Source organism: Rhyacophila brunnea, unplaced genomic scaffold (genome assembly GCF_057557595.1).
Source record: "Rhyacophila brunnea isolate RB1 unplaced genomic scaffold, BYU_Rbru_1.0 scaffold_8, whole genome shotgun sequence".
Taxonomy (NCBI): Eukaryota; Metazoa; Arthropoda; class Insecta; order Trichoptera; family Rhyacophilidae; genus Rhyacophila; species Rhyacophila brunnea.
Genome location: NW_028233350.1, coordinates 39,858,581 through 39,878,001, shown reverse-complemented (window position 1 = coordinate 39,878,001; position 19,421 = coordinate 39,858,581). Strand labels below are relative to the sequence as shown.

The 19,421-nt window shown below is 35.2% G+C and overlaps 2 protein-coding genes across 2 annotated transcripts in view; both read left to right on the top strand.

The window, feature by feature from the left end:
• The first annotated feature begins 2,809 nt into the window (after positions 1–2,809).
• LOC147064222 (uncharacterized) lies at positions 2,810–5,103 on the top strand. The gene has a single exon (XM_085959271.1). The coding sequence runs from the start codon at positions 2,854–2,856 to the stop codon at positions 4,576–4,578; it is 1,725 nt and encodes a 574-aa protein (XP_085815397.1). The 5' UTR covers positions 2,810–2,853; the 3' UTR covers positions 4,579–5,103.
• Positions 5,104–15,939: 10,836 nt separating this feature from the next.
• The window catches only part of LOC147064221 (cytoplasmic dynein 2 heavy chain 1-like), a 28,611-nt gene continuing 25,129 nt past the window's right edge, over positions 15,940–19,421 (top strand). The window contains exons 1-3 of the mRNA XM_085959270.1: positions 15,940–16,041; positions 16,156–16,312; positions 18,638–18,845. Coding sequence (XP_085815396.1) covers positions 15,976–16,041; positions 16,156–16,312; positions 18,638–18,845 — 431 coding nt within the window. The 5' untranslated portion in view covers positions 15,940–15,975. The remainder of the gene's footprint in view (positions 16,042–16,155; positions 16,313–18,637; positions 18,846–19,421) is intronic.

Genomic DNA, 19,421 nt, shown 5'->3' with positions numbered 1-19,421 from the left:
AGAAATATCCACCATTACATAATTATGTTTCAATTGTGCGACTAGATTACATGTTGTTTAGTTCAATATGTATTTGGACACAGATCAGGAACCGAAAGGGTTGAGCGAATGGCTAAAAACTATTCCTATGTAAAGAAAGTTTGTAAAGTCCACACCATGTAATTTACCATTGGGTGGTGGGTAGCAAGGTAATTGACTAAGGTTGCCCAAATATTATGGTTAAATATCGGTACTGTGATGACTTATGACAAATGGTTACAACTGCTGTTTACACAATTTTACAGGAGAGCAAAAACAAAGTTTGAAATCAGTCTGACAAGAGTTGGTTTATTAGATATTTTGAAGTATTTTATATCAAAATAAGCGAAATTACAATCCCAACATAAACCTTAAAACATATCTCTTAAAAGTTTTATTTATCTTGCATTTTAAGCTGAAATATCTTTTTGCCATATCACCTTTTTTTGTATTTGGTCAGATGCAGATATCTTTTAACGTTGCTTTGTGACCAATCAAGTTGCAGCTCTAATATTTTGCTACATCAAAGAATTGTTATGGATCTGTAATCCCCCTCTCATGATATCTCCCCAATGACAATAAATTGTCTTTTATTTAATTCATCGACACCCTAAGTTACTAATAATTATGTACTATTGTTAAGAAAATTCGGTCAGTGATTTCAACTATTGCAATGTACCTACTCAATATTATATTATTGATCAACCCCAATTATTTACCCATCCTATCTAGCTGTGTCACTACATACATATAAACCCTTGTACATGAACTAAGTGTCACTAATATTACTTACTTACTATTTCATATTTATACTATTGTAAATGATTCTGATATCATTCAACTCGGACCATTCCACTTGTTCGAACTTAATTCAGCTCTGCTCACTGAGTTGTTTCACTGCGGATCTAACTCTCTTGAGTTCCTTCCCTTTTATTTATACACCATGTAATTGTAAAATGAGAATTGACGAATAAACATCTCTCAAGATTAACATCAATCGAGTCTTATTACTGACATTATACCTTCCACTGGACCACGTGAAGGATCGGGTCCCGTTGGTAAGAATGTCCGTTGCCGAAAACATAACAGAATGTACAATTTTGAACATATTATTGAAGAAAACTGCAGTTATAACCGTTTGCCATCACAGTACTGAAAAAATACCATAGATACTGTCGTAGATAATTTTTTTCAAATCTGATATAACTTATACGGAGTGCTAAACATAATCCATGCAATTATCTACGCCATTTAAGTAATTGGACGTTGTTTGTTGTATAATGGAAGTAATTAGGTCCGCATGCAATGTAATGGTTATGTATTTTTGCAATAATATCAACTTTTACTCTCATTCAAAATGGATAAGATAATGAGAGAAATCGCTGCACTAATGGATTTTCCCCATCTGCCATTGCATGTCGCATGAAGGATATGTGAATAGCAGTCATTAGTAAATAAAACAACACTCCTTGTATGATTATATAATTATTATTATTTATTTCAGACTTCATCAAACTATTACGTAATTTATTTATTATAAAAAACTGTTCTTTGTATGTACAGTAGGCGCTCGGTAATCCGGCACGTCCAATAGTTCGGCATTTAGCAACTCAGCTCTCCGGCAGGTTTCACATTAAACTGCCGCATTAGAGAGCGGAGAGCCGTTCGCTCGACAGTTCGGTGCCCGATTTTTAATAAAATCTGTGCAAATCTGTGATAGAATTGTTTCATATAGAAATCCAATAATCCGGCATTTCCGACAATCCGGCATAGGTAAAAAATGGAACGATCAAAACTGCAGTTAACTGGTTTGCAGATTATGCAGTCGATTTTCAAATATTTGTATCTAACTGGACTTGGATCTGCATTTGAATTACGGTCAATTTGCTTTACTAATCAAGTAACCGGTGCATTACTAGCATTTAGAATTTTCCTAACAATATACGTCTGAAATGTTTCGATTAATATTGGCAACCATCTTTTCTAATTGTTGAATTTAATTTGATTTTATAAAAAGAATGAATTCTGATGATAATTGATAAATCGACTGTAAAATTTTAATTAACATAATTTTCATGCCAGAAATTATTGCATATTATTATGATCTCATTAAGCTATTCATATTTTTTGTGATATGTATATATTTGTAATTTATTATAATTTGCAATGTAAAAGACCTGTCTAGCCAGATTAATCTGCCGTCGAGTAACAATCGCTAAAAATTGGAAAATACTAGTATTTGGGGTGCTGATTAAATGATCAATGGGATCCATCACTGGTGAATAGTTAAGATAGTTTTTTTATTGGCTTAACAATACGGTGCGGATCTTGGCCGCGGGCTCAAAGATGTTTCTTAAGATTATTTTTATAATAAATGCTCAATCTAACAGGTCTAAACACATTTAAAAATGACATGTGAATTTACCAGGAGTGAAAATTAAACCTGCAACCCTTTGCAGTAGAAGCTATTCAATCACATGATTATGGTGGTCGACACAAATAGAATTTTGTAGAAACTGTTAATATTATATTTGTCGTTGTTGTATATTTTAGAATCTTTGACACTACAATTTACGACCATGTTCATTTCAAAGATAAAACATTACTTTTGAATATTTTAATATTCTGTATTAAGCATTCATCTTTTTTCCTTAAAAATATCAGAAGTTCGTGAAAATGAAATGGTCGAGCTTATTATTCTTTACGTTATGTTTCAACTTCACATTGTCTAACAAATTTATTCAGCAAAACCTGAGAAAGCGTGACGAATCTTTCGTAATAAACAGGAACATAGGACAATGCGTGTCATACATTGCTAGACAGTATTTCCAACGCATGGCAAAAGTCCCCTTGGTCCTGGCGTCGGGAAGCAAAGTACAGAAGTGCTCCTCAGTGCAGGAAACAGCCAATTTTATTGTGCGTTATCTAGCAAAGTACGCTGCTGTTACAATCGTTCTGGATGTCTCGACAAATTTTCGAGCTTCTTCGCAAAATTTTATTGTGGTTACCGAAACAGCCAGAAAATTTCGCGAGAACCTTGATGTGATCACGCCTGATAAGTATTCCTATACCGGGAAGATAATCATCGTTGTTAAGAACGAATCGAAACATCCACGCGTCATTTATGACAATATTCAAAATATTATTAACGAATGCTGGTCACTCAAGATGATTAACGCTTTGATTGTCACGTCTATCGATAGCGTTCTGACTGTCTTTTCGTTTTATCCGTACAACAATGTATCGTGTGGGTTATCTGAAATGGTGGAGATCGATAGATGGATAAACGGGTCATTTGTGAATGGCGTCAATCTGTTTGCTATGAAAACGTTACAGCTGCATAGATGCCCTATATACGTGACTACGATAAAGGGTTATCCTCACGTTATAACCACACATTTACTGAATGGAACCATCGAGCTCACCGGGGTAGAAGGCAATCTAGTCAGAAGTCTATCGGGACTGTTGAATTTCACCCGGGTTATCATCGAACCGACAGACGGGTGTGGATGGGGCCTGTGGACAGGCAAAGAATGGAATGGAGCGATGGGCGATCTCGTGTACGGCCGAGCGGAAATAGGCGTCGGCACTTACAGAGCGTCTCTTAAAAGACTGGATGTGGATGTGTCCTTCGGTTATGACACCAACGATGTGGTATGGGCTATACGCCGAGAAGAAAAATATTCACCCGCCAGAAAGATGATCTTGGCTTTCGAAGTCTACGTCTGGACTTTGACTGTGACCGTATTCTTTTTGTTGGTTTTTCTTCTTTTATTTTTACGGAAAAAAATTCAGGATGACTCATTCCAAATTAAATACCTCGCGATGACGATTTGGCAGGTGACTCTGGGAATAAGCATTAAGTATATGCCTAGCGGCAGATTCGTCTGCTACGTGATCACTGTTTGGATATGGATGTCCATGGTCCTCCGGAACATCTATCAAGGGTCTCTGGTCGGATTTCTGACCCATGATTTCTATGGAGACAGTGTGTTCACGATGAAAGATATGGTCAACCAGGATTACACATTTTACGGGACACGCAAATCTGCCGATCTGATGTTGGATGTGCCTGACGATATTGTGCAGTACATTCTGAAACGAATGACCATCATCGAGACTGACGATGAATACGATAAGATCACCCAGAAGATAGCTACTGGAGAAATCAAAGGTACCGCCTTGCATCTGAAAACTCGTATACCTGAATTAAATTTTAAATTTCAGGGAAAAGGTTTTCTGAATATTCTCGACGAGACGTTCAGATCTCAAATAGTGACTATGGCCTTCGCCAAGTCCTCTCCCATGCTGGAAGCCGTGAATTATTGGATATACCGAATATCCGAGGCGGGGTTCATCAAAAAGTGGCAGGAGGACTACGCTTTTCAGAAGGTTCCCATCGAGGACAAGCCGATGATAATCAAAATTCAACATTTCATCGGACCGTTCATTCTTTTAATTTTTGGTGAAATAATATCCCTACTGGTGTTCGTCGGAGAGTTAATAAGTTCTAAATTTACAAAACAGAATGTTAATGGCGTAGAAACATTTTGTGAGTAATATGAATCAATCAATCTTCTTTTATATTTTATTATCCTAAGAGATTTTGGAAAACGCAACGCATCTACCGATTGAATTGACCAAATTTCAGAAATATCCGATGATTTTTCAAAAACGTGACGTTCATATCCGATATTTTCTCATATATCGTATACGATTCACCATATTTCTTTTAACGTACAACAGAATGACGTCTTCGTCGCTTAAGACCTTCTAATCCTCTATTGACAAACGGAATCGATTATTTTTATTCAAAATCAAATTTGATTTTTTAAAATACTTCTTTGTGGCTGTTCACGCATTCTTTTTTTTTATTGAATAATTACCTAGGCTACTAATTTCTATAGATCACAATATAGTCAAACTAACAAAGTTAAAATTGCAAACAATGAAAGAAATTAATACGAATTGTTATAGTTATCAAAATGTGTGATATTGTATAATATCCACCTATTTTCATCATCCCTATCATCATCAATCTTGACTTCAGTCTCAGCCTTATTCTACTCCTTACTTACACATGAATTGTTGAAAGAAAAAAAATCAGTGATATTATATTATTATCTACCTATCTATATATGATGCCATTATTATCACGAGCCTCAATAAATCCACTGCTGGATGAAGGCCTCTCTACGTTGATTGTATTCTTGACAGTATTGAATTTCTATGTTTATTAAAAATGCTAATGTTATTTATCTACATATTCATATCGTCATCATAATCATCATCATCATCAACCAGGATCAATCCACTGCTGGATGAAGGGTTCCGCAACCTGATTCTACTCCTTTCTGTCATTTGAATTGCTGTATTTATCAAAATCGGTGACATTATGTTATATCTATTTATATTTCCATTATCATCATGACCCTGAATCAATCCACCGGTGGATGAAGACCTCTCTAAGTTGTTTGAATTTCTGTCGGTCATATGAATTGCCATATTTATCAAAATTGCTGATATTATATTTACCCATTCATAATATCGTCATTATCATCATCAACCAAGATCAATCCACTGCTGATCAACCCAACCTAATTCTACTCTTCTTGGTCATATAAACTGCCATATTTTTTTAAATTCGTGATTGTATATACCTACCCATTTATATCGTCATTATCGTCATCAACCTGTATCAATCCACTGCTGGATGAAGGCCTCTTTAAGCTGATTCCACATCTTTAGGTCTTATTAATTCCTACTCTTATCAGAATTGTTCTATTCCTCTCAGATGTAATAATATGTATTGTTTCATTATTTATTAACATTTGTCTTGATATGAATGTCCCGCACCGGGAAACTGTATTGTTTAAGGTTAATTTTTAATTCAAATTTTGATTTTTTAAATATTATTCTATGGCTGCAAGCATTTATTTTTTATAGACAATGAAACAAAATAATGTTTAAATTTTTTTTTTACTCTGCTAACCTTCTTCTATTATCTCAATGGGACCCGAAGGAGATTAGTATCACGTTATATTGGATCGCTATTTATGATAATCACATAATATATTGCTTTATATTCGAATGATTGAGATGTATAATTATTTATCATATTTAACTGCACATACCTACACATATATTGTATTAAAATTAAAATGTCAGTGATCGGCGATTGCCAGCTGTTCTGCTAGGCATAGCAGCCTAAAGTGGTGTAAGACAATATTGTGAAGGCCAGACTCCTGAATAGACTACGCATATGAGCCCAAATTTATATTGGCAGTGACGATTTGCAAATCGTAAAACTGACAAATTAGCGAAATGTCAGACTGTCTGACGTGAATAAAAAACCCATCCGAAGGGAAAACTATGGCGCCACCTATGCATACTTCACAATTATATTTGTATTCAACACCGCCAAGCCGTCTGCAGGACCTAGCGAGACAGACTGGCGACCGCCAGCTGGCTCTGCTAGTCTCCTATATATTATTATCCTACGACTCTTTCTGTTTTGGCGAGAGATTGTGTGCCTTATTCGTCATGTCCAATAGGTTTAAATAAAACACGCATTAAGGAAACATTCTTCATTTGAATGCCATAGTATGGAATTTGATAAATTTGTTTGTTTTTTAGGGTTTTTAGGGTAATTTTGATTGTTTTACAATATATTTTCGATCGGCACATGACTTTATTTACAACACAATGTTAAAAAGAATTTATACTAGGCCACATACAACCTACGATCCATTAACACTTTTATCCAAGTCTATGTGGATAACAGGCACAGCTAGCTCAGGGTACTGGGTTTTCGCACTATCTCTCTGGTGAATTCCAATCCTGTTACGGAAAGGACCATCGGAATCAATTGGTATCCGATGGATGTGTTTATCATACCGTTGCAGCGGTTAATTGCGAGTATTGAAAACTAAACTCGAACTGGACGCCAACGGCTTTTCTCTGAAAGAAAAGAACGTAAAAGAACATAATATAGGGTACAATTAAATTAAATGTAACACCGTGATAATTTAACCTCACTGCATTTAATATAAATTTATGATTAAGAGTCAATGGTACAATATCGTAATAACAAATAATTACGAAAGTACAAAATGGCGATGCAACGCCGAAGGGAATTCTTCACCGTTCATACACAATGGTATTTATAATACATAAACGAATATTTACGTTAAACAAAAGACGCGCTACCGTCTGCAAACTATAATATTTATACCATATATATTCTCAGCAACTTAACCTAGTTTAAACAAAATATCCACATGTGAGTGAGGCTATAATTAAAACAAATTACTTAATATTAATTAATAATAAAAATGAAACGTATTTACAACCGCGTGGCGGTAGCCACGCAGAGCTGCTCCCACGACTTCTCGTGTCAAAGTTCAACCAGGAAAGAAATGGACGCGAGCGGATATCGACCGGCCAATAATCGATTCCCCCCACCACCTATCAAACCCGGATGCTTTCTCGAAGTACCAACCGCAGGATTTTTGTGTTGCCCGCGAGAGAAAAACCTCTCCACTAATTAAAATTGTTAATTAGGCCAATGGTGACGTCTGCAACGTCACAACATTAAGTGGGGAATTTATTTTTTCGATGTGTTTGCAACACTAACGTGCGAAAATAATAATTACTAATAAGTGTCATGGCTGCCATTGCAAATCTCAAATCAACCGATAAATGTGATTTATTTATGTTTTTTATGAATTCAGTGCTTTGTTCTAAGTTAAGTTTCTTCTACTCTGATTGGCTCATCTGTGTTTATATTTTAAAATGTATTTTTACTAATATGTAAACATTCGTGACAAATTATTTTCAATCAAATTGACTGGAAACACCGGCTCATCTGTGTTTATATTTCGATACCCTAGTTCAATAGGGGAACAACTGTGTTCCAAGAAGTTTTTGCAGTAATTCTTATTTTAATTTTAAAGCCTTGATTTCGATGAAAGTGTATATTTTTTTATATTTAATTTAGTGGAATTTATCAATGCACAATGAAATTGTACATTTTAATAAGGGAATTACTGATTAATCTCAGAAAGATTTATTCAATTTTATGACACATTGAAGAAATTTTTGACAATTTTTTTGCCGAATAATAAAGAGAAGACTTTTCTACATTGAATGGCATTCTTAACTCAAAACCTTTAAATTTTGAGTTATTCCCCTATTGAACTGTGGTATCGATTTTTAAACGTATTTCACTAATATTAAAACTATTCTCAATCAAATTGACTGGATACACATAATATTATAAGTGATTCAAGTGTTTTGTAAAGTTTCACCTGTCTGAGTGACAAGGGAAAGTTCTCAAATAATTACTTTAACACTGCCCATCGACCCGATATGTCAAAAATTCCAACTTTAAAATACCGTCGCACTAATGAGGTAGGTGACTGCAGCTGTCATTATTATTTAATTTACACCATTCTGCTCTGTGTATGAATGTTATTAATAATGTAATTTTGCATTGAACTACCTACATACCATCTGTCATATTTAGTTTTTCGTTTAACTTTTACTAGGTACCTACCGCTTTGCTGAAGATTTGTTACATATTATAGTATGAATGTTGGACGATCACTCATATTGGTAGTATGTATACCTAGATAATTATAATACAATAAATTAAGTAAGACGCAATAGTTAAAATTATTAAATAGGTATCTTTTCGTTAAAGATGGTTGATAGCGAAATATGGATTGTCATGTTTCACAGGAATCTACCTTATTGACTGTTAGAGTCTATGATCATTACATGTATTATCTACGGTCACAACAGTACGATACTAATACGCTAAGGTAGGGTCTCTGAACTGATTTCATTTGATATAATATTTTTTTGACTATGTCCGATTGGAGTGGAGTTTTTAGTAACAGATTTTTTTTGTTTTTACGATAAATAGATGTTAGGCACTCGGTTAACCTATTCGGTCCATAATCCAAACACACACTGAAAAGCAATATATGTATTTGTCAGGTCCAGGATTCAAACCTGGCCCCACGACATTATAAGCCGACGTGTTAGCCACTCAGTCATCGTGGGCTTAAAAAAAACCTGACGGAATCAGAACCGAAGGGTTTTTTTAGAAACCCAATCCCTAATGACCAGAACACCCATCATAAATTAGCTTTAGTATAAAAAGTCGCGTGCGGCGCTAATTATATTTCATGACCATGAATATTTTCAATTATATAATTGTGCAATATATTTTCTGATTATTATGTGTTGATACTCGACAGCTCCATTATTAAACTAGATGTATTAAAAATCGCCAATAATTCACTGTATAAGTACCCTTAATTTGAACTAAAACACAATTTGAACAATGTTGAAGTAGTGTTTCACACTGCCTTTAATCTTAGCGGTAGGTAGGTGCCCCGCCAAATATTCTAGCCTGAGGGCCCGTTTCAGGTAGTGGGGGCCATGGTGTAGGTACACCGAGTGCAATAGACAGAAGACCGATAAACGAGAAATTAGGCTGTGTTGTGTTGAGTAGGTTTGTGTATTAGTTAAATTTAATGCAATAATACTTTTTTTGTCAATTTTTAATTAATATTTTGAAACCTCAATATTAAAAAACCAAAAATCGACGATAAACATTCTGCGAAAAGAACGACTACACTAACTACAGTCGGTGGGTGGTGTAAATCAAAAGAACATTTTTTTCAGTGGAATTCGGCATAAATATTGTAGCTCTCTAGGTAGACCAAGCGGGTAGCACAGCCGATATTATTTGAGTAATGTTTTTACATACTAGGCGCACATATTCACTTCCAATCCGCCAGTCGCTGATGACACGCTCAACGGTTACCGCCACTATGCCTCCAATTTAATAAAAAACTAGGAGAAACTGTACAAATATACCGTTGTGTTTTGTGGAAATATGTAAAAATAATATATGAAGAAGAAAAAGAGCCTATGGGACTAATTTACATTCTCCTCCTTGGGCTCCCCCCAATATTAAATCCTGAGTCCGCCACTGTGTATACCTACCTATTCAATTAATTATTATCACCATCATCCTGGACCAATTGTAGGTACATATTGCGTAGGTACATATTGATATATAACATATTTTGTGATACGTTGTCTTGACTTTCAAAGTGTTGCTCAGGCTTTCCAAGTAGCACCGAGAAGTACCGATCAGTGTTACATATAAAACTGTTTGAAATCGGACCCACTGAGGTAAATTATTAATAATAATAAGGCTCAGCTACTTATTAATGATTGCACTAGCATTTACATGGCAGAACTCTATCTTCAGAGTCTTGCTTTCCATATTTGAACACGTAGATTATTAATAACAGCCATAGTAAATTTCATATATTTAGTGTTTTAATGCAATTATTGGTATTTTTATTGAAAATAAAATATAACTTTTTAGTTCTTCAATAGAACGGAATCCAATATAATTTTCTTTATTGAAAAAATATATCAATTTTATATTACCATCTGTTAATACTAACACAAATTAATACCAATAATCAAACTTGATAATTTGTTTAAGGGGGTCACATCAAAAGTTTCGATTTCATAGAGCCATCTATTACCCGAATTACATAGCTTATACGTCAAATTATACAGAATCTAATTCCAATTATAATCCAATTTAAATTAATCTTCGAGGCGTCTTATCTAGATATATCACTGTAATTATAATAATTATGTAATGGTAATATATATATTTTGCATTTTGTTTCAGTCCGACTTTCTTTGTATTTTGTCAAGATTATTATAAAAATATACGTGGACCATAGACCTGGTACCTAATAATAATTATGTGAATTAAATTGGATACTAATGCTGATTCTGGATTTTATAGTAATTGTAATGAATATATTATTTTACAATGGCCTTATTTATAAATGAATATTAAAAAAATATGTTTAAGTCATAATATTACATAATAATATGTAATGATGTTAAAATTTAAATTTTATTGACTGTCAAATGACAGTACTATTCTTATTAATTGGTATGAAGATTGGATGTATTGTAATGCACTAAATATGAATATTAAATGTATATCAATTTATTATATATGTAACATAATATATAAAATTAATAATTTATTGACTGTCATGTGACACGATCATATTAGTGTATGTGCCACAACCTTAAAAAGTAATGTTTACAAGACATATTAATAAGTTTTGTGAATACATATTTTTATGTACTTTTCGTGGCTATTTATTATACCTACTTACTATACTTAGTTCTAAACTCATCCTATTTTTATTGTATAAAATCAATTTTTTGTACACATGCAGTGATTTCCATAAAAATTGCGTCATAGGCTATTTTACACCACATTTTTACAAAATAATGATCTACATACCTACAAACTTATCTGTAGAAAGGCCAAAAATGGAACTACGAACTACCGTAGGACGCCATTTTGAGAATTTCATTCGAATGTCAGATTTTGTCCAGTTTCGAGTCTTGATTGGGTAGTTTTCGACAGTGGCTCCCCCATCCCATTCGTCAGATAAGTTTGTAGGTCTGTGACTAGGTTTATCGTATAAGTAAAAACATAAATATTATAAATACATTATTAGATTAGAACACTCATGCGCATCTATTCTATACATAAGACTGCTTTCGGCCTTTACGGCAGCTAACTAATGTAGGAAAGTATTGAAATATTAACATTTATTGTAACAATTACAATAAGTTAGCCGTCTGAACTGTCATAACTGTCTATATCACTCTAAATTTCTCACATTCAAGAGAGGTGCTGTTAAAACATAGCACTTATTGTAACAGTTACAACTAACTTAATGTAATTGTTACAATAAGTGCTAATACTTGGATACTTTCCTACCCTAGATAGCGGCCGAAAGAGCAGTCTTGTGTATAGAATAGATGCGCGGAGATGAGAGCTGGTTTGTTGTATTTGAAAATAATTAAATACACCCAAAACATTAACATATTATTCTCATTACAAGTTCTTCATACCTACGTATTGTTCTAATTTTTGAATACATCTGAGTACAATGAGTACATTATCTATGTAGGTACCCTGAATCAGGTCTCGTTGAATAAACAAGCACAGTGTAGTGTAGCTTGTAGACAGAGTGGTCGCAGGGCGAATGCGATGATCCAGTGGTACTCGAGGGCCAAAGACCGAAAGGGTTTCATACTGGATTGATGACATATTAAGGTTCTATGGAATTACTTACGGTGACAGTGAAGTACAAGGGATCAAGAAGAGCAGAGTGAGCTTAAGGAGGTATTCATCTAGCAGTGTAATGAAATTGACTGATGATATCATGATGACACAGAGAATCAAAGAGGAATGTTTGCTTTATTTTTGCAATATACAAGTAAAAAAATGAGAAGACGGCTAAATGTAAATGCTAACATTAATTTCTCAAATTGTGGTAAAAGCATCTTTACATAAATATGCAAAATACATTTATTCTGTAGAATTTATGTGGAGAACAAAATTAGATGGCATTTTCAGACCATTCCTGATAAAATAAATTATTTCTCTTTTGTTTAAAAGCGTAGTTTGAGAGACTTTTCTAAACTTGGCGACACCACCATTCAGGAATGACTTACCGAATCAATCATCTAATATGCGTTTCCGATGTTAAAAAAAATACAATGTTGCATCGGCAACATTGGGCAGATATGGTATACGTCGTTCACGGCAATGAGAATGCAGCACCAATTCAATCCTTATTGGAATTATAAACGCCACTTTTCTCCGTTTGAGGCGCCACTACTGGAGCATAATAGTTAAATAAAGGTTATTTAATGAAACATGTCCATTTTATGTGAAAACTTAATTAAATTACCAAGTTAAGTAACACAGAAAAGTTAAAAAAAAAGATAACTCATTGTCGAAGTCGCCTAATGCAATTATTCAAAAATAACCGAATAAAATGCATTTTTATTGTATGTAAAAATCAATGTTTATTAAATTAAAAAAACTATAATTAATTGGCAACAGAGACACGAGGGTCTCAAGAAAACTTATTAAACAACATTAAATTGACAATTTTGACCTAACCGAAATGTTTTTTTTTTTTTTTAAACGGTACATGTTCAAACACGCGCATTAACATCATTTTACTACCTACTTCAATTTTAGTTTGTCAATTTATGGCTACGGCCGTATGTTGTAGCTTAATCACTGGGGAATGCCAAAAGAAATGGCGTATTTAAAAAAACACTACCTTATTCTTAGGTCAATAATTATTATAAATCAATCATTATTCATAGGATGTTTATCACACTTGAATGGCCAAAGACATAGCTTATAATTAGTATCTTTAGAATTATCTTCAAATGTGTTAATCTTGCCCAGTTTTTGAATAATAAAATGCCTAATTCTTGGCAAATTTGGGATCACAGAGATTATCAATATAATTTTTTATTGTAAATATTTCACTATAATAATGTCGACATAAATTATACTAATGGTTTTATAAATGCGTTTAAAAATTAATAAATATAAAAAATCTTAACACCAATGCACATGCATGTACTGAAATATGACTATATTCTAAAACATTAGAGCGAGAGGTTTAAAAGAATACTATTTTATGTAATAAAAATACTTTATGCAGTCATCAAATGTTTAAAATAAATATAAAGGATAATAAGGCTTCAAAATTATATAAATAGATTATCTACAACGTTTAAGGAATGTCCAGGAGCATGCTTTGAAAATGCAATAAAAGCTCCATTTTGACCTACGCTGAGCATGTCCCCCCTTAATAAAATATCAGTTTTCTTTATTGTATTGATCATACAATAAAATATACAGGGAGTTTAGGAAAGATGTTTGTTGAGTAAACCCTTGCCTCATCCTAATCTTATACACAAACTCTTTGAGATATGTTTGCCTAAGTATATAAAACTTACTACATCATCAGGGTTAACACTTTTTCGACCATTTATGGACACTTCTGACTCCGTTTCTATGTACCTCACATACTCTATTAGTTTTTTATGATATATTTATGTAACATGGAAATCGAAATACTTACTTTGGAATTGGACTGATCAATTATCTTGCTTTTTGATGCCCAGTTTCATCGGCGGAGGTCGATCCACTGCTGGATGGCCTCCCGTAGCTCCTTCCACTCTTCTCGGTCTCAGTACCCTTAAGACATAATGAGAGGTCACCTTTGAAGATACTATTCAGGCACCCAAATGCACTCCATGCCAGTTTGCTTCTGCAAGCAATCTCATCATACATACCACAGTGAATTGACATTTGTTGTTTGAGATAGACATAGTTGCTGACCTATATATCTGAGTGCCAGTTTATCATTACTTTTGTCTTCAAAACATTTATATTGATCATGTTCGATCCTAAGATGATATGGGCCTCCACAGTGTGGAGGTTTGTGCTAACAGATTTTTGTTTTTACATGAAATGGATGTTAGCCACTTGCTCAATTTATTAGGTCCATACTCTGACTCCAAACACACATTGAAGAATAATGTGTATCTGCCAGACCCAGGATTCGAACCTGGGACCCATGACATTATAAGCCGTAAGCCGTGGGCTGAAACATTTACTGGATTTAAAATATACTTATTTAACTTCTCAATATTATTCTACAGTTAAAAATAACAATAAGGACAAATTTCCTTTATTGATCTTGTGTGTTTGGCATACAGAGCGCTATTCCTGCCTACTTGAACTGCACCAGTTTAATATGTTTCTCTATACACGCATACCTAGGTGCATTTTACATATTGTACAGCTATTTATTGTGTCTAATTCTACAAGCCTCCTTTCCTGCTTTGGTCAAATTTTTTTTCTCAGAAGTCTCCTTTCATATACCTACTTAATAATAAATAATTATTTATTTTACTATTCCTTTATCTTTTTAGATTTGAAAATTTGTTGAAGTTAATATTTCCTGGAGTCCCGATTTCTAATGCAGCATCAGACCAATTGACCGAAGCCCTTAAAGAGAGTTACAAGGCGAATAATCTAACGTTCAATGAAAATCAGGTAAACCATTCATTCGCATTTTACCCTATGTATGATGAATTAATATAATCAATTTTGTTCACGTAAATAACAGTGCATTTGGTTATAATGATATAAATCCCATTCAATTTCTTGATTCCAAAATAACCAGCTTGAAATTGCTGGAATCCCGTAATTACGTTTGGTTTTAAAAATAGTTTATTTTAGTGAACTAAAAACACAGGTCAGACTGAGATGCATGGAATGTCACAAATCACTATAAGTACGCCATTTTGCCATTTATCAGCTGTTTAATGGATAGCGAAAGAGATGTAAACAAATGTGGAAATAAGAACATGCACATATGACAGGTGACAGGAGTAACCTGTCAGTCGCGATTTTTAAGGATACATGCAAACAACAAACAAAAGGCCATGGTTACCTTGCATACAATTGAAAAAACTCCATTACCTACCTATTTAGTCAGAGGTTACAACAAAAAATACAATAAACAAATTATGAATAGCTGAAGTGTCAGTTTACTAATTAGGTTTTTTACTGACACTTCAGCTATTCATAATTTGTTTATTGTATTTTTTGTTGTAACCTCTGACTAAATAGGTAGGTAATGGAGTTTTTACCTACTTTATTGTATTGATTTACTATATAAGGTAGAGTTAAGGGTGTTCGTTGTCAGTGTGTGTTTGAAGATGATGCCGAAAGGCGAAACCCGGGTCGCAAAAACGACTCAAATGGAATAGTACAAAATTTAAATCCATTAGAATTTAAATTCAAATTCTATCAACCACCTTCGGTCGATAGTATTAATAGAATTTTTATCTTGCATTCTCCGAATTAAAAATTCCATCAAATTTCCACAATTATTCCAGTTTTATTTTTCGTTCTGTGCTGCAATTGATTTCTTGTATATTTTTAATTGTTGCTTTCAGATGCAAAAGTGTATAGAAGTATATGAACAACTCAAACAACGAATGGGAGTTGTCATCGTAGGTCCCCCTGGTACTGGAAAATCTACCGTCCAATTTCTTTTAAGACATGTAAGAATGATCTTTTATTTTTGTAGAAACGACATTTTGATTTATGATAGACATCTTGTTTCTCGCAATATTGAGATACCGGTGTACACACAATAAACGTTTGTACAATTGCAGGCCCTGAACAAGATGGGACGGAATGTTGTCCAATATACGATATGTCCGAAAGCCATGAGCCGAACTGATTTACTCGGATACATTGATCCTGATACCCGCCAGTGGAACGATGGAGTCATCTCTACGACTGCCCTCACTGTATCCAACCAATCGACAGGTAATACAAATTAGTTACATGTAAATTGTATGTAGGTATGTATCCGTATCATATCACAACTTCACCGTGAGCTGTCATACCGGAAATAGATGGGTGTCAGTGGCGAAGACTCTAAGTTTATTATTTTATATCTTATATTACGCTTGCATAACCAAACTGACAACTATAACTTGAGGTGCAGCGGACGGTTAGAAGGATTAATAGTTCGCAATACACTGGTAATACTCACATCGCTACAGTATCGCGAAGGTCACACCTCAAGTTGTAGTGTTGTCGGTGTATATTGATATTATCCAGTGTATCACAAACTTGAGTCTTGCTAGTACCCCACTTTTGACGACTTGCTATTTTCTTCTACCACCCAAAACATCTTCACATCCTTTATGCACGCTTATACCGTGGTGTAACGAACGTGAAGTACAATTCAAAGTTGTGTTATCTGATTTTTTACATGTATGTAGGTATTTGTTTATTACATTCGCTTAACACCTTGATTAAATAAAAAATCAATATGGGAATTAGATCCAATCAGCATTATTCGAACCTGTGACCCATCGATCAAGAGTGTAGGGTAGAGGTGAGTTAGAAATACTGTCACCAGTTTGCGTACTTGTGTGGCCCAATAAACTTGTTCCAAAAAACTTGTTCGAAATTCGAACGCATTACGATGAGATCATCGCCGCCACTCGCTAGTTGGTACTGTTGGTAGACTTTCAATATTATTGACATTAAATACGCACGAGCGAGATAGCATAACACGTATGTCTAACCTGATACTGATTCGTGGTTCATATGTATGAACAATAAGTCAAATTTTGTGTAATTGGCAGCACATTCCCTCCGGAATGTGGTGATGGCACATGCTTGTTATGACAGCTAAAAACATGTTTAAAATAAAATTAAATCATTGTATATTCATTTATCAATCAATACAGAGTGTCGCGTGAGAGCAGCCGGAACATCCTCTGACCTCTTTGAAATCACGTCAGGAGTCAAGCAAGGATGTGTACTTGCGCCCTTTCTTTTTATCATCATGATGGATTTCATAATGCGTAAGACGGTTTGCCCCGACAGTGGGATACGCCTACATCATGATGACACAAGCGATCTATGCGAAGAAAGACTGTGCGACTTGGAGTATGCAGACGACGCAGTCGTGTTTGACTCGACGATCGAGAGGTTGGAGGTGACCGTGAACAGGCTAGCCGCGAACTCGATGCGTGTGGGTCTTCATCTGAATGCCGCTAAGACCAAATCCATGTGCAGTGCTGCTTGCATCGACGCCGACACTCCTCTGCGGGTTTCTGGTCTGCCCGTCGAGCTGGTGTCCAGATTCAAGTACTTGGGTGCCACGGTTGCCGATGATGGTGGTATTTCTAGTGAGCTTGGAATCCGCATGGGTGTGGCGGGCTCTGCGTTCAACCAACTTGGAGTCGCATGGAGGTCAAGGCTGTATTCTGTGAGGACCAAATGTCGTTTGTTTAACGCGTGCGTGCTACCTGTGCTCCTGTATGGCTGTGAGACATGGCATCTTACTAAGCTTCAAGAGTCACGGCTTTTGAGCTTTGAGAATCGATGTCTCCGCAGAATCTTAGGGGTACATTGGTACGACCGCGTTACAAATATCCGAGTTCGTGAGCAGACACAACAGCCTTCGGTGATTGAAGTTATCACGAAGAGACGATTCACGTGGCTGGGACATGTATTCCGGATGCCGTCAAAGAGTGCGGCACTTCGTACCCTTGTGGCACAGCCTCAAGGGTTCCGTCGCCGTGGCCGGCCCTCCCTCACCCTGCAGCGATGCTACAAAAGCGACCTACGTGCTGCAGGTCTGACATGGCGGGAGGCACAGGAGTTGGCGATGGACCGAGGGAAGTGGCGCCAACTTGTGCTTGCCCTATGCCCCAATGTTGGGACGTGACAGGGTGAAAGAAGAAGAAGAATATTCATTTTATGTTAACCAGAATATTTTAACCTTTAACCTAACATAAAAACGACACAAATTTAAAATGTGTTTACAATTTTATAATAAATGGGACATTTCAAAAAGCCGATGGAATCGGGTCAGTGTATTTTTAGCGATTCTATTAAGGCCGATATTTCAAATACTAGTAAGTATTTTGGAACAAGTTTCGATACCAAGTATTTTTTCATACTGGTACTAGTCCTTATTTAGTTACTTAGTCTTCAAAATCGACTAGTTTTCCCACCTCTAGTGTAAGGCACTAATTTCTGTCTCCTGATTGGCAGTAGTAGGTGAAAGTGGAAGGTGGAGTCGAAAATCAGAAATGGTGACAAACCTAAAATATAACTTTGTAATTGCAGATGTGTGGTCGTGGGTGATTTGCGACGGAGACGTTGACCCTGAATGGATTGAGTCTCTCAACTCCGTGTTGGATGACAACCGTCTCCTCACTTTACCTTCCGGTTGGAGAATCCAATTCGGTGAAAATGTCAACTTTATCTTTGAGACTCACAACCTTAGCTACGCTTCACCGGCTACTATCACGCGAATGGGAATTATTTCTCTGAGGTAATTCAATTCTCACATATTTTTTTTTTGTTAGTCGTATTTATTAGTAAAGTAAAAAGTAAATTACCAAAGATGTCGAATAAATCATTTTTCTGTCGGATGAACCCTTCTGTAGTTTCCCTATCAAAATCGCTGATGCAAGTTTTCAATGCAACATCAACCTCTCTAATGCTTCACAATTTGTATGAAAATTGGTATACTCGGGGTCCTTTTTTACTTCACTTTCATATGTTTGGGCTCCATCTAGATTCTGGATTCTAGAACATCATCCATAGAGGAAGATTTTCTTCAACATCTTTTCCATGTACGCGGCATATGAGTCATAGAGTGAAGGTTATAACACACTATATTATGAGGTACGGTTGTTGGCCATTCGCCCAACTCATGGGGTCCTTGCACTGGATCAAAGATGCATTGAAAAAGATAACATTCACTTTTATTTGGCTAGCTGCGGGATCAAATCTGAGATCCACGGCTCCATAGCTGCTATCAGCCACCATGAGTTAATTGATGAAGCACAAATTAACATGCCTTCTAAGATAATATAAAGTATTCAACCAGTGTGTGTGCTACCAG